The sequence below is a fragment of the Saccostrea cucullata genome, unplaced genomic scaffold (assembly GCF_032062105.1).
Source record: "Saccostrea cucullata isolate Sc308-1 unplaced genomic scaffold, CSIRO_AGI_Scuc_v1 ctg468, whole genome shotgun sequence".
In the NCBI taxonomy this organism is placed as follows: domain Eukaryota; kingdom Metazoa; phylum Mollusca; class Bivalvia; order Ostreida; family Ostreidae; genus Saccostrea; species Saccostrea cuccullata.
The window spans coordinates 702,461-717,766 of NW_026926068.1; the positions used below are offsets into that span (position 1 = coordinate 702,461).

The 15,306-nt window shown below is 32.1% G+C and overlaps 1 protein-coding gene across 1 annotated transcript; it reads right to left on the reverse strand.

The window, feature by feature from the left end:
- Positions 1–8,986: 8,986 nt before the first annotated feature.
- LOC134270660 (uncharacterized) lies at positions 8,987–13,490 on the reverse strand. The gene is made up of 7 exons (XM_062752894.1): positions 13,376–13,490; positions 12,958–13,079; positions 11,582–11,728; positions 10,990–11,023; positions 10,649–10,773; positions 9,824–9,970; positions 8,987–9,044 (listed from the first exon to the last, which is right to left on the reverse strand). Exons 1-7 carry the CDS (start codon positions 13,488–13,490, stop codon positions 9,033–9,035), a joined length of 702 nt encoding a protein of 233 aa, XP_062608878.1. The 3' UTR covers positions 8,987–9,032.
- Between the last annotated feature and the right edge of the window lie 1,816 nt (positions 13,491–15,306).

The following is a 15,306-nucleotide window of genomic DNA, read 5'->3' on the forward strand; positions in this document are numbered from 1 at the left end:
ATTTAGAGTTACAGAGAAAGTATTTAGAGTTACAGAGAAAGTATTTAGAGTTACAGAGATAGTATTTAGAGTTACAGAGATAGTATTTAGAGTTACAGAGATAGTATTTAGAGTTACAGAGACAGTATTTAGAGTTACAGAGAAAGTATTTAGAGTTACAGAGATAGTATTTAGAGTTACAGAGATAGTATTTAGAGTTACAGAGACATTATTTAGAGTTACAGAGATAGTATATTTAGAGTTACAGAGATAGTATTTAGAGTTACAGAGATAGTATTTAGAGTTACAGAGAGAGTATTTAGAGTTACAGAGAGAGTATTTAGAGTAACAGAGAAATTATTTAGAGTTACAGAGATAGTATTTAGAGTTACAGAGATAGTATTTAGAGTTACAGAGAAAGTATTTAGAGTTACAGAGATAGTATTTAGAGTTACAGAGAAAGTATTTAGAGTTACAGAGATAGTATTTAGAGTTACAGAGATAGTATTTAGAGTTACAGAGATAGTATTTAGAGTTACAGAGATAGTATTTAGAGGAACAGAGATAGTATTTAGAGTTACAGAGAAAGTATTTAGAGTTACAGAGACAGTATTTAGAGTTACAGAGAAAGTATTTAGAGAGAGATAGTATTTAGAGTTACAGAGAAAGTATTTAGAGTTACAGAGAAAGTATTTAGAGGAACAGAGAAAGTATTTAGAGTTACAAAGATAGTATTTAAAGGTACAGACAAAGTATTTAGAGGAACAGAGATAGTATTTAAAGTTACAGAGAACGTATTTAGAGTTACAGAGATAGTATTTAGAGTTACAGAGATAGTATTTAGAGTTACAGAGATAGTATTTAGAGTTACAGAGAAAGTATTTAGAGTTACAGAGATAGTATTTAGAGTTACAGGGATAGTATTTAGAGTTACAGAGATAGTATTTAGAGTTACAGAGATAGTATTTAGAGTTACAGAGATAGTATTTAGAGTTACAGAGATAGTATTTAGAGTTACAGAGATAGTATTTAGAGGAACAGAGATAGTATTTAGAGGAACAGAGTATTTAGAGTTACAGAGATAGTATTTAGAGTTACAGAGACAGTATTTAGAGGAACAGAGACAGTATTTAGAGTTACAGAGACAGTATTTAGAGTTACAGAGATAGTATTTAGAGGAACAGAGAAAGTATTTAGAGGAACAGAGATAGTATTTAGAGTTACAGAGAGAGTATTTAGAGTTACAGAGATAGTATTTAGAGTTACAGAGATAGTATTTAGAGTTACAGAGAAAGGATTTAGAGTTACAGAGATAGTATTTAGAGCTACAGAGTTAGTATTTAGAGTTACAGAGTGAGTATTTAGAGTTACAGAGACAGTATTTAGAGTTACAGATAGAGATAGTGCTAAGAGTTACAGAGATATAGAGTTTAAAGTTACAGAGAGAAGATTAAGAGTTACAGAGATAGTGTTTAGAGAAACAGATGCAGTATTTAGAGCTACAGAGATAGTGTTTAAAGTTACAGAGAGAGTATTTAGAGTAACAGAGATAGTATTTAGAGGAACAGAGATAGTATTTAGAGTTACAGAGAAAGTATTTAGAGGAACAGAGATAGTATTTAGAGTTACAGAGATAGTATTTAGAGTCTAGCTAGAAAATCAGTATTTAGAAGTATTACAGAGACAGTATTAGGAATTACAGTGACAGCTACATGGACAGGATTCAGAGTCAGTATTTAGAACTAAAGAGTCGATATTTAAACTTACAGAGACAGTATTTAGAACTACAGAGACAGGAATTACAGTTACAGAGATAGTATTTAAAACTATATAGACAGTATTTAGAGCTATAGAGTCAGCATAAGAGTTACGGAAACAGTATTTAGAGGTATAAGATTAGTATGTTGTGCTATTGAGACAGAAATTAAAGCTACAGAGGCAGTATTTAGAGGTATAAGATTAGTATGTTGTGCTATTGAGACAGAAATTAAAGCTACAGAGGCAGTATTTAGAGGTACAAGATTAGTATGTTGTGCTATTGAGACAGAAATTAAAGCTACAGAGGCAGTATTTAGAGGTACAAGATTAGTATGTTGTGCTATTGAGACAGAAATTAAAGCTACAGAGGCAGTATTTAGAGCTTCAAAGACAGGGTTCTTAGCTACAGAGGCAGTATGAAGGGCTACAGTGTCATTATTTTAGATCTAAAGAGTCGGTATCTAGTGTAATAGAGACAGTAATAAGAACTACAGAGACAGGATTTCGAGCTACTGATTCAGTATTTAGTGTTACTGAGACCGGATGTTGAGTAACACAGACAGGATTTAGAGCTAGTACATGTATTGAGAAACGAAGAGTCGGTATTTAGAACTACAGAGTCGGTATTTAGAACTACAGAGTCGGTATTTAGAACTACAGAGTCGGTATTTAGAACAACAGAGACAGTATTTAGAATTACAGAGACAGGATTTAGAGCTTCAGAGACCGGATTAAGAGTAGCAGAGACAAGATTTTGAAGTACAGTGACGGGATTACATGTGTAAGAGCTACAGTGACGGGATTACATGTGTAAGAACTACAGTGATGGGATTACATGTGTAAGAACTACAGTGACGGGATAACATGTGTAAGAACTACAGTGACGGGATTACATGTGTAAGAACTACAGTGACGGGATTACATGTGTAAGAGCTACAGTGACGGGATTACATGTGTAAGAACTACAGTGACGGGATTACATGTGTAAGAACTACAGTGACGGGATTACATGTGTAAGAACTACAGTGACGGGATAACGTGTAAGAACTACAGTGACGGGATTACATGTGTAAGAACTACAGTGACGGGATTACATGTGTAAGAACTACAGTGACGGGATTACATGTGTAAGAACTACAGTGACGGGATTACATGTGTAAGAGCTTCAATATGACGGGATTTAGGGCTACAGAGTCAGGAGATTTAGATCTAAAGAGGCAGAATTTAGAGCTATACATTCAGTATTTAGAACTACAGAGTCAGTTTTAAGGGCTACAGAGTCAGTATTTAGAGTTACACAGACAGGATTTAGCTTATAGAGATACAGTGACAGGTTTAAAAACTACAGTTAAAGGATTTAGAACAACAGAGTCAGTATTTAGAGCTACAGCATTAGTTTTTGGAACTACATGGACAGCATCAGTATTTACATAAAAAACTACAGAAACATGATTTAGAGCTACAGAGTCAGTATTAGAGTTTCAGAGACAGTATTTAGAGCTACAGAGTCAGTATTATGAGCTTTCAGATTTTAGTAAAAAGAGCTACAGCGTCAGTATACTAGTATATTAGTGCAGCGTCGGTATTTAGAGTTAAGATTTAGAGTTGCAGAGACAGTATCTAAAGTTACAGTATTATATTTTAGAGATTCAGCGACAGAATTTAGAGTTAGAGAGACAGTATTTAGAATTACAGTGTAAGTATTAGAACTATAGATTCTGATTCTGAGTCTGTATATAAAATTATAGAGTGAGTCAGTATTTTAAGATAGATAGTCAGTTTTTATTGCTACAAAGTCAGTTTTTAGAGCTTCAGAGTCAATGTTTTGAATTACAAAGATAGGATTTATTGATTGGTGTTATTTCTAATAAAGATAAAGACCCACGGAGATTTTTACCTCAACTTATCTACAATGAAGTCAGAATTTAAAGCAAAATGCAGAGAGAAAGGATTCAGAATTACAGAGAGAGGATCTAGAAACTACAGAGACAGAATTCAGAACTACAGAACGGGATTTAGAAATACAGAAACAGAATTTATTGAATGGTTTTTATCTACCAAGAGAAAATTAAAAGCTACAGAGCCAGTATTTACATAGCCAGTATTTAGAGCTACATGAAGACAGTATTTAGAGCTGCATGAAGACAGTATTTAGAGCTACATGAAGACAGTATTTAGAGCTACATGAAGACAGTATTTAGAGCTACATGAAGACAGTATTTAGAGCTACATGAAGACGGTATTTAGAGCTACAGAGACAGGATTAAGGCTACAAAGGCTTCAGTAAGAGCTACAGATGCTTGATCAGGAGTTACAGAAACAGGATTTAGTACTACAGAGACAGCAGAACAGAGACATACTTTATTGAATGGTCTTTTTTCTACAAAGAGAAAAAGAGCTACGGAGATTTTTATACCAACGCAGAAGATTTGTCAGGTACACCACTTTGCCAAGAGATACAAGGGACAGCACTCTGTCAAAGAGATGTAAGGGAAACCACTCTGACTAAAGAGTTACAAGGGAAACCACTCTGTCGAAGAGTTACAAGGTACACGATTCTGTTTGAGGCCATTACTAGAGATTGGGAGTGTATTTGTTGTCATTCTGACGGAACTTATAAGAAGATGTATTCCAGACCTTTTATCACCAGCAAAGCAAAATATATATAGAGAGGATAACTGCTGCATCACCAATGTTTGTGCTGTTATGTTATGGACAAAAAGACCCAGAGGAGAATGCTGTCGTCGTCTGCAAGGCGGCCTGATGAGCTCTAACAGAGCGAAACAGTGTATTTTTTCTTCTTCTTTCAAATGAATCTACCATTGGTCACAAGTAAGTTTAATAGATTAATTAAGAGCCATTCTCTGTAATGATCTGAAATTTTATATAGGAACTGTGGCACGCATAGTCGCAGAATTTCTCCAAACTCCCTATGATAAAAGTAATTGGTACCCTAAACTGAAATCAGGCAAAAATTCGTTGCTATGCTTTATAGTTACTGTGGCAACATGTCTTGAAGTTTGAAAAATGGTATTTTTTAACATGTTTAGAGCCCCATAGTTAGATTTGCGGCAAAGCAAACAAATGGCAATGACTGTTTCCAAAAGTTGAAGGACAGATGTCTCAAATGTATAATAAACATGTTTGGTGAATCAACTATTACATACGTTACTATGGTAACAAAGTATTCAAAAGCAAAAAAAAAAAAAAAAATTCCTTGAATTTTAAAAAGTCATACACTTAAAATAAATTGCAATTTTAGGATGAAATGTGACCAATTAATAGAAAAAAGAGCCTTGAGACATATACCAAGAACAAAATATGATATTTCATTTTGGTTGGCAATGGTTGCCAAGGTTTTTATACCACAGAGAGCCTGCAGAGTAACATTATGTATGTTTAAATCTGATCCTATCTTTAAAAAGCACATTTCCTCATAACTAATGATCAATATTTTAAAGATGTTAGTGTGCTCCTAGTTTTCCCATTTGAAAAAATTCAGATTAGATTCTTTAAATAAAGCGTTGCTATGAAAATAATCAGAAAATATATGCTTAAAAACCTGAAAAATATTTTCTTTCCTTGGATACGTACCCTTAAATGTAGATTCCCAAAACTTTTATGATTGATATTTATTAACAGCTAACCTGACTTTTAATTTTGACTATCATCCAATCTCTAAGTGGATGCAAGATGTTGGCATACAGGGTTTAATATTGATATCAAGTTCACAAAATCGAACTTTTTCCCTTCTTGGTAACCATAGCAACAGTGTTGTTTTCTTCATCACATTTTATCAATATATGATATTCAACTTCAGTTCTAACAGATAAGTACTATTCAAGTTGAGTCCTTTAATTTGTTTCTTGATTATATGGCAATTTAATTCTAAATGCGGCGAAAAATAATTCACTTTTAAGCACTGGTACTTTGTTTCCATGGTAACACTGCAAGGTAGCAATTATACCCAATTTTCTTATGGTTTTGGTGATACAAGGTCCTAAGGATGCATATTTGCCAGTCTTGAATTTTCATGTTTTTCCTCAAGACAGTAGCATTAACCCAATCTTAGTTACTGGTTTTGCATGGTTACACTGTGTTACCATGGCAACTAATAAAGTTATTTATAGAATAATATTGCTAATACTTATATACTTAAGGTCAAACATTTTCATTGTGCATGTAATACTACCATTAGTGAATACGGAGTGTTTTTCAGCATATTTCAGCATTTTAAATGTATTCCAAATGTATCCTTGGTTACCACTTACTTAGAGATATATTCTAAACAGTTTCTTTACAATATAAGTGACATCAAGGTGTCATGTTTTTGTGAGAATGATTTGTTTGCTTTTTCTAGTTTTTATTAAGCCACAGTCAATATTTAAAGTAGCTGAAAATCTCGATTTTTTAAACTTTTCCGGCTGTTGCCATAGCAACCGAGACACTCAGCAACGAAATTTTGTTTGATATTTGTTTCTGGTGTCAAGTACTAAGCATGGGTGAAGTTTCATCAAAATCGGTGACCATGCGTGGCAATGAAGTTCAAGTGGTTACAGAGAATGGTTATTAATATATAATCTTTTGAAAATTTAAATTGTCTATTAAAATTAGTTAAAACTAGACCAGACATGAATTATGAACTTTTTTTGTCAGTGACCTTGAACTTGCATAAATGACCTTGGTTCAAAGTCATGACACAACCTCAAGTCATAAGCAATGTTTGTGTGAAGTAGATTCAAGTTTTTCCATAATAAAGAAAGATATGGACCGGTTACGAATTATAAAATTTTTCTTCCAGTGACCTTGAACTTCCCCAAATGACCTTGACCCAAGGTCATGCCATATCCTTAGGTCAAGAGGAATCTTTGTGTGAAATGAGAACCTACAAAGTTTATCCATTAGAAAGATACATGTATGGACCGGACACAAATTACGAAATTTTTCTTCCAGTGATCTTGAACTTCCCCAAATGACCTTGGGTCAAGGTCATGACACACCCTTAGGTCATGAGCAATCTTTGTGTGGAGAAGTAGGTTCTAATAATCCTCCGTAAGAAAGATATGGACCGGACATGTTTGAGTAAAAAAAAGAAGAGCATAATTGTGTAGATCTAAAGGGGTGGGGAGGGTGACGGGCTGGGACAAGGTCTTAGGAAGTACTAGCATAAAATTTCATTGGAAAAGCTAAATCTTGAGATAAAATTCAGAAATGAAAGTTTTACACAAAAAAGAGTGTATGAATTTTTGACATCAAAATCAATAGGGGTCTTATTACGGTCATGGAGAGTTGTTTCAAAGGGAGTTGTAAAAGTTGCATCGTGAAGGCTTAATATCAGTTCAAACAATTTCAATAATGCCTGGCCACACTAGATTTTTAATTTTAATGAAACTTTTGCGTGCATTCATGTTGTCACATCATTAATGGTTATATATTTTTTTTATTTTTATAAATGTCACGTTGCTATGGTAACGGCACCCATTATTTCCCCTGTAAATTCTTCCTAAAATTTGACAAAAAACGTGATTTTGTAGGTTTTCATGATTACATGTAAAGATGAGCTTAAAAGAATGGGAAAACCTACTTTTGTCTTAAAACTACCATTACTTGTCTTAACTATTACAACATAATTTTCCTTAAAAAAAAAAAAAAGAACTGTACGTAATTCTACATAATTTTCTAAAAAATGTAGTTCTACATAATACCTAAATAACACTTACATGTATTGCTTTCATAAAAAAAAATTATATAAAAGATATTGAATATTTTTTAAATTTAAAATCTTTTTTTGGTGCATTACTTTCCATAAATGTAAAGAACTTTATTCGGTAATAACCAATATTTGCCCCCCAAATCAAACTTTAATGGAGATATATTTAATTAAGTTCTTAAACAGGGGAGTATATGCTGACTTCAAAGCACTGAATATTTTCAAAAGTAATGACGTCATAAGTACGTAATGACGTCACAAACATGACGTAAATTTCAGTTTTTTATGAATTTTACAGAAAAATGTACATATTTCGTCGATATTTTGAGTAAAAGTCACCGAGCGCATGTGTGTTCAGGATCAATATTTTGATATAATGTGTAGAATGATAATATCAATGAAATATGTCAATATTGTTCCTGAACAAACTTGCGCTCTATAAATTTTAAAGCTAAAATTGTTGAAATTTTGTCCATTTTGTCCTCTTTCTGAAAAAGGATATAAAATCGCACTAGTTTGTGACGTCATAAAAACAAAAATTGTGAATACACTGCTTTGAAACTATGATATTTTCTGTTAATTTATATTTCTCATACAATTGATTGAATTCAGCACATTTCAGAAAGTTTTCAAAATTTGATTTTTATGGGGGCAAATATATGCAATATACCGCATATAGTTCTTTGTTACCTCCTATAAACAACGTCGAAGTGTTTAACGTCAACGTCATGACGTCTTAGCATTTCATTTGAAAAACAATGGTAGAGATCGGACTGCATTTGCTGCACATGACGGATTCATGCTTAATACTTTTAAACTCCGTTTTTTGTGTTTGTTTACATGACTTCTCGTTACGTTTCACTTTTACTCTGCTTAATAAGTAATGATCAACAGTTTGTCAATAATGCGCATATTGAGTTTGATCTCAGTTGATTCAATATGCAAGAGCATGCTATATGTAGCAATATATACTTTTATCACCTGCATACGGAGTTTATATATCCCAATTGATTCGATAAGCAAGAGCATGATCTACGTATGAACAAGTTCTAATACGAGTTAAACTATTGACAAATAAGTTGATGAAAAAAGAGTATCGGCAGTCTCGTTTAAAGTAATCATTTCGTTAGTTCTACGTTCGATATCATGACTTTGTCATCAGATAAAATTTATCATTGAGTAAAATGCTGATTGATGTTTTTCATACTAATTGTTAGTCCATTATTTATATACTGAATTGACGACGGATTTTTCCATATTTCGCGATCATGACAAGGAGCAACAGCGGGTGTGACTGGTCAGCAAGGGATGCTCACTCCTCCATGGTACCTGGTCCCACTTCTGATGCTTCGGAGGTCCCTGTTTGGTCTGCTCCTATTTTGTATTGTTTTATGGACTTTGATTTTGAATACTGTTCGTTATCTCTATATCTCTCTTCATTAAGTTAAAAAAAAAATAAAGCGCGCGCATACACACACAAAACATATTTTCTGCATTGAAATCTTTATTTAATATTTTTTGAATAATAATCACTGCTTCATAATTAATCTGTTGTCCGCTTTTTTGACGCTGGTTCCCTCTTTTCTCAGCAGCTTGCCTGCCAAAAAAATACTGGTGTTAAAAAATCATATGTCTATAAAAGCTACATAATGCTACATCAATGCATTTGTGCGAAGTAACGATTTTTTTTATACAGATTTTTTTTTTATTATAATCAATAGTCTTTTTTTTAAAATCACTTTTAGACTTTCATTCAAAAAGCCTTCGTTACTTTGAGAATTGAGCTTCATATCTCGTAGATTGAATAAATTCAAAAATGAATATTCTATAGGGTTTTTATTTTTTTTAAACATTATCATTTCAGGACGCATTATTAATCACCAACTAAAGTAGCACACGCTTATAACGAAATGCCACAGACCGACAATATTCCTTAAGCGATTTTATTAATTAAGCGTAATTTGTTATATCCGTTAATTGTGCAGTGTACTGTCTGGGAGGCAACGGTCTATACATCACTTCACTATAAGCGTCAATTTATTATAATTATGTATTCTCGCCACAGGTTGTTTTACTTTACACATGTATATTTAAATCCCCCAAAAAGGTACATGTAGTAAGCAGTGGCCATCTTATCAGTAACAAGTACTAGTAAAAAATAAATTAAACAGACAAATCAGTTTAGTTTGAAAATGTTCTATACAATGTAATGTAAAGCGGACGACATGCATTAAAAATGCATTAAAATCCTTAACCTATATCTGTTCCTGCATTATAAATTCTAAAGCTTTAATTATACATATACACGAGTATACGAGAGCTCGTATATATTTCGTTTTAAATATTAAATTGTTATGTAATGTTATATCAACCCACCTGGTAGTCTGGGTTTTTATAGACGCTCAGTCTCCATGCTCCTCCACAAATCTGATCAGAATTTCCTGTACATTTCATGTTACAATCTGAATCCGGTTTCGGAACTCTTGTTTTGAAATAATTTGAGCACCAACATCCTGTGGTTGCCTAATAGATTTCAAAGAAATTATTAATAAGGCGTTGAATTTGCCATTTCTATTTGCTATCTAACATTCACCTATGAATTCATTTAGAGACTGGTGAAAACAAATACCGCTTATTGAATTTAACATTTAAATATATAGATAAAAAAAAACTAAATATAAAAAGAAAGAACATTCCAAAATGTGCTAAATGAAGATAATAATATTTTTTTTATAATACTCTGATAAGAAAGATAACTCTCAATGATATCATTTTTAATAAAATTAATTTTCGCAAAATGGCGTCAAAGGTAATACAGATTGATTGATTGTATATTGTTAAACCTCCCTCTCGAGAATTTTTCACTCATATGGAGACGTCACCGTATGCCGGTGAAGGGCTTCAAATTTTGACCTTTACTCGCCACTCAAGGTCATTGAGCAGTGAAGGATCTTAATCGTGCAAACGCCTGCAGCTGACACGGGTCTTCGGTTTTTAAGGTCTCATCCGAAGGACCAGCAACTTTCACTTCAAAGTGCCGAGCGCAATCGAAGGAACAGTTGCTACCCATTTTTTATCGACTTAGGTCAGTCGCGGCCGAGATACGAACTCACGACTGAGCTACCGTCAACGGTCAAAGATAAGAAGAATACATTTAAAATCATGTTGAACTTATATCTATATATATCTTTTATTACATACCTCAAGAGCATACATTGAGTAGCTCGTGCAGAAGGATTTGCATTTCTCAATTGTCATTTGGTTGCTTCTGTAGTGATTTCCGGTAAAAGATCTACAGGACTGGTCTTGAAAACACCCTACGTATTCTGTAAAATATAGCTAAATTTTAATGAGTAAGATTGGGTATATATAAGCAGACAGAGATAACAATAAAATATAGAATCAATCTCAGCAAAGTAGTGATCTTAATTCTTACTTTTAATGGAAGTGTTTTACGATGGTTTAAATTTTTGTTTTTATTTAATTTTCATTTAATAAATGCACATTCTAATGGAATGAAAGGGGTTTAAAATTCAATCTACCTCCATTGCTCCCTTGTACCAAATCATCTGGGTTCTGAAAATAGAAAAATGTAATATATAAAAAAAAACCAAAACCAAAGCCACGAAACAAAAAAAAGGACATATGCATTATTATTCTGAGATTATACAGATAAATCTCAATATAGTCATTAGTATATGATTGAAAATCTTTTTAACCGAAATGAATAAAAAAAGAAACTCTTTGGTAATAGAGTTCCTGAGGAAAATATTTACTGATTGTTGTAAACCGTTACATTTACACGTTTCAAAGTTATTTTGTAGAACACAATTTAAGGTGAACATTTGTATATTTGGGATAGGTTTGTGGGTATATTTTTTGCATGTGGAAATGAAAAAACCTATACTGTAAAACAACTTTTATTCGCGACGATTTATTTCGCGATTTACGAGGGGTAAACTAGTTAGCGACGACTTATTTTCCCAAACAAGCCTTTTTCGATCTGTTTTGAATAGACAGAGAAACGTTAAATACCGGTTCTCGGCGAGAAATATTCGCGATGACGAGGCTGTTGCAAACTTCGCGAAAATTTCTCGCACGCGAATAAAAGTTGGTTTAAAGTACTCATCAAACCTTGTACTCAGGATTTGCGAAGATGTTAATGGCCCAGGCTCCTCCACATATTTGGTCACTATCTCCACTGCATTTTTCTTCACAGTCAGATGGATCCTTCAGAACATCTCTTGTTATGTAATTTCCACAATGACACCAGTTTGATGCCTATAAAATAAAGGGAAAAATACTATTTTGTTGGGTACTAAAGATATAGGCGTTTATTTTCTTTTAACCCACCCTTTTTTGATGACAGGCATATAAGTGCCTGCTTTATGATATATGTAATTTTAGGGGGTCAGATTGCATAATATGATACCAAAGATTTTTGTATTCTTTCGAAGTTTTTTTCTAGTCTTGTCTTCAATAAATGACATTTTTTCACTTTCACTACTGTTGTTATTTCAATTTTAATCCATCAAAAAACTAGCTCAGTTGACTTGGCCTCGGTCTTGCATAATAACAGAGGAACATAAAGGCATGTATAAATTGACGCACTCAAACTTTGAACATTATGAAACATATGGAGATAACGAACAGTATTCAGGAAAAGCCATGTATTTTTATTTTTATTAACTGATTAACATAACCATGTAAAAGCACAAAAATAAAACGATTTCTTTTTGCATTTCTTTAAAAATTGATTTGTACTTGAGGAAGAGAGAAGGACCGATGTCTTTAAATATCAATATATTTGCTGTTTCCCTCAGTATGTTTTCCCAAACTCTATAATGGCAAATAATACATAACGGTTTAAAATTCTAAGTGTTCTTGGACATTAACATTTTGTTAAAATGCAATAAAAATGCTTTACTTAGAAAGAGACATCAGAGAATAACTGTTATTTTAATTTAAAATCAAAAGGATAAAATTACAATCATGTATTATTGAAGGTTTATAAATGACATATGATGAATAATAATCTATCTACTTAAATTTGCTCTATTAGTCTTCGGTCTTTTTTGACATCTGACATTTGAAGGTTAATTGTATTATTCGATGTTTATAAAGGGCATGTGTGCACATGACAACAATATCTTATTCTTTTCTTAAGATATCTAGGTCATTTGATCATACTTCTAATCGACTTTATGATTAGATCCCAAGATTTTGTAATTTGAATTTTATATGCTTTTATATGACATTACAAAAGTGGGCAGATTGTCAAAGATTAGATGCGATCAGTGAAATTGTTTGTGAGTCAATCCAATCTTAGTAAAACCAGTTTGTTCTAAATTTAATAATTTTGGCTTTTTAATCAATTTTGAATTTTAAACATTTAGTAACAACATTACAATAATGCGTCTTTGGATTTTATGGACTGAAACAGAGGCATTTTGAAGAGAATTGCTTTACCTTCATTTGCATTCACGTGCATGTAATCAAGCATTTCTCACCTCAACACCATATAACTTGTAGTTTCCTTTAGTACAGAACTTCTGACAGTACGATGGCGTCATCTGGTCGCTTTTTGTGAACTGTCCATCCAGGGTACGGGTAGGACTGTCTAGATAACAGACTGAAAACGCAGAAGAAATGATAAAAAAAAATAACACCAAAACAATCATTTATACGATAATTTGTCAACAAGGTTTAAAAAAGTTTGATTTTATTAGACATATAAATCTTTTCTCAGTTGACATCATAAACTTTATTTAAACTTTTTTTTTTTACTTTTAATTAGCTATTAATCTAATGATCTAATGAAGACGAAAATTTCTTATATTAAGTCTCAATTTTGACTTTGGTTGATAAATGAATCCTTATCTAATGAAATATTTAAAGTTACTTTTATATTTACGAGATATTTCTTACGTGTTGAAGAACGCTTTTCAACTTCTGCTATCTGAAAGTAACCAAACGTTAAATAAAAAATACAATGTTCTATTATAAGGATACCATCATTATAATCAGTTGTGTTGGATAGCATATTGATGCCATAATTATTTATCTCATTCGCGTTCATGGATTTTAATAAATTGTAGGAATATGCCCATTTTGCCTCAAAAACAGTCAATCGATTTTGTTTTTAAATAAATTGTTTATTAATATATTCAAACGGTATAATTACATGCATGATTTGAGTATCAGTCACGTGATTAAAGCAAGATGTTTTTTTCTCGTGGTCTTGTTCAATTAATTGGTTATTTGTCTTGAATATTGTAATTTGAATGTGATAAAGATCAGTATTGCGGTTTGACATTATAGTCTTATCAGCTCGGATACCTTGGATATCCCGAAAAGAGGACATTAAAAAAGCGGGAAAAACAGAAATAACAGCTACAGCGGGAGCTAGTATTTATAAGTCAGTGTGTGGAAACTTAGTAAATTAGAAATAACTTCAAATGACCCCGACGATTGATATTCACGAAGTAAGTGATTAGCTAAATGATTGTGTTCTTGACAATTCACTTTCAAATAAATTATTGAAGAGAGACGCAAAACACGCTGATAACTAACGAGCAGACGATCTTTGTATGACTCTACAATATGTTACAACCTTGATTTAAAGAATCACTGTCTAGCAAGTAGATCAATCTTATAGTAATTAAGTTCTTAAATTATTGCTCTTGCAATATTCTTAGGTAATAAAAACTGTTACTTTAAAAAAATATATTAACACATAAAAAAGTTACTCACATTCTTGCTCTGAACTATCAGCACCAGAGAAACCAGAAAAGCACAAAATATTGTAACCCTCATGATGATGGTCCTAATTTGATTAAACAGGAGAGAAATCGACAATATTTATAGGCAGCTTCTGTAAAGTGCATTTGAATTACTTATTCTTACTTATCCTGGCCTTAAGTCAAAATAACAGCGTGTATTTGTAAAACTTTTTCACCTTTTTTAAAAATATATCTTGAAGGTTTCTAACAAATATAGTGAAAATGTTTATACTTAATCTCTATTATAATTCTTATTAATTAAATATAAACGACCTTGAGGTGTTTAATATATTGCTGCTTTGTCATAGAAAATTCTTATAACAAGATTCGTTTTCTTTTCTAGAATTAAATTAATGATAGGGCACAGACATAACCAATATATGAATTCTTACATCGTGCAGACAACACTACTATAAGTACCTATCTTGTGTTTTACTTACGATCACCTAAATATTGATAAATATTTTCTCTGTTTCTAATCTCATCAATGATTTTTTTTTAAATATTGCTTTGAGTATGAACATATGCACAAATTTCAGTCTATATAAGATGCTTTTCAGAAAATTTCTTAGTTTGGTATCTTATATAACTTTTATCTTTGTAAATCTAAGAAGAAAATAAAGGATAGCAAATAATACAAAGGCTTTTTTTTACACATAGTAAATTATAAACTCATAGTACACTTAATATTTAAGCATATTCAAGCATTATTCAATTTTTGCAAAGATATTAACCAGGGGTTGGCAAAAAAGGGAACTACTCATATTCTCAGGACGGTGGGAAATTCTGGTAATTCCTGGGAAATCTTGGTTTTTATCGGGAAATACTGGGAAATAATAAATCGCTACATATTCATAACTTTATTCATCATGTTTTGGTATAGACACGTAGTACATCGTATTGTCTAAGATATCATCCTTGTACAGTGCATTCCTATCCATAATTTAAAAAAAAATGATTTCCTTAAATTTCATTTCATCAATAAATAATTTTGAAACAGTATATTTGTATGTCAGTCGAAAAAATGAACATATATGTATCCAATTTCGATTTTTATGTAAATAAAAGAGGAAAAAA

What these genes read in the sequence shown, in the direction of transcription:
- LOC134270660 (XM_062752894.1), bottom strand. Translation starts at nt 13,490, where the DNA reads ATGCTATCCAACACAACTGATTATAATGATGGTATCCTTATAATAGAA. An exon ending in ACAAGTTATATGGTGTTGAG is followed by an intron (nt 11,729 to 12,957) that starts GTGAGAAATGCT and finishes TTTATTTTATAG; the next exon opens with GCATCAAACTGGTGTCATTG. An exon ending in TCGCAAATCCTGAGTACAAG is followed by an intron (nt 11,024 to 11,581) that starts GTTTGATGAGTA and finishes TTCTATTTTCAG; the next exon opens with AACCCAGATGATTTGGTACA.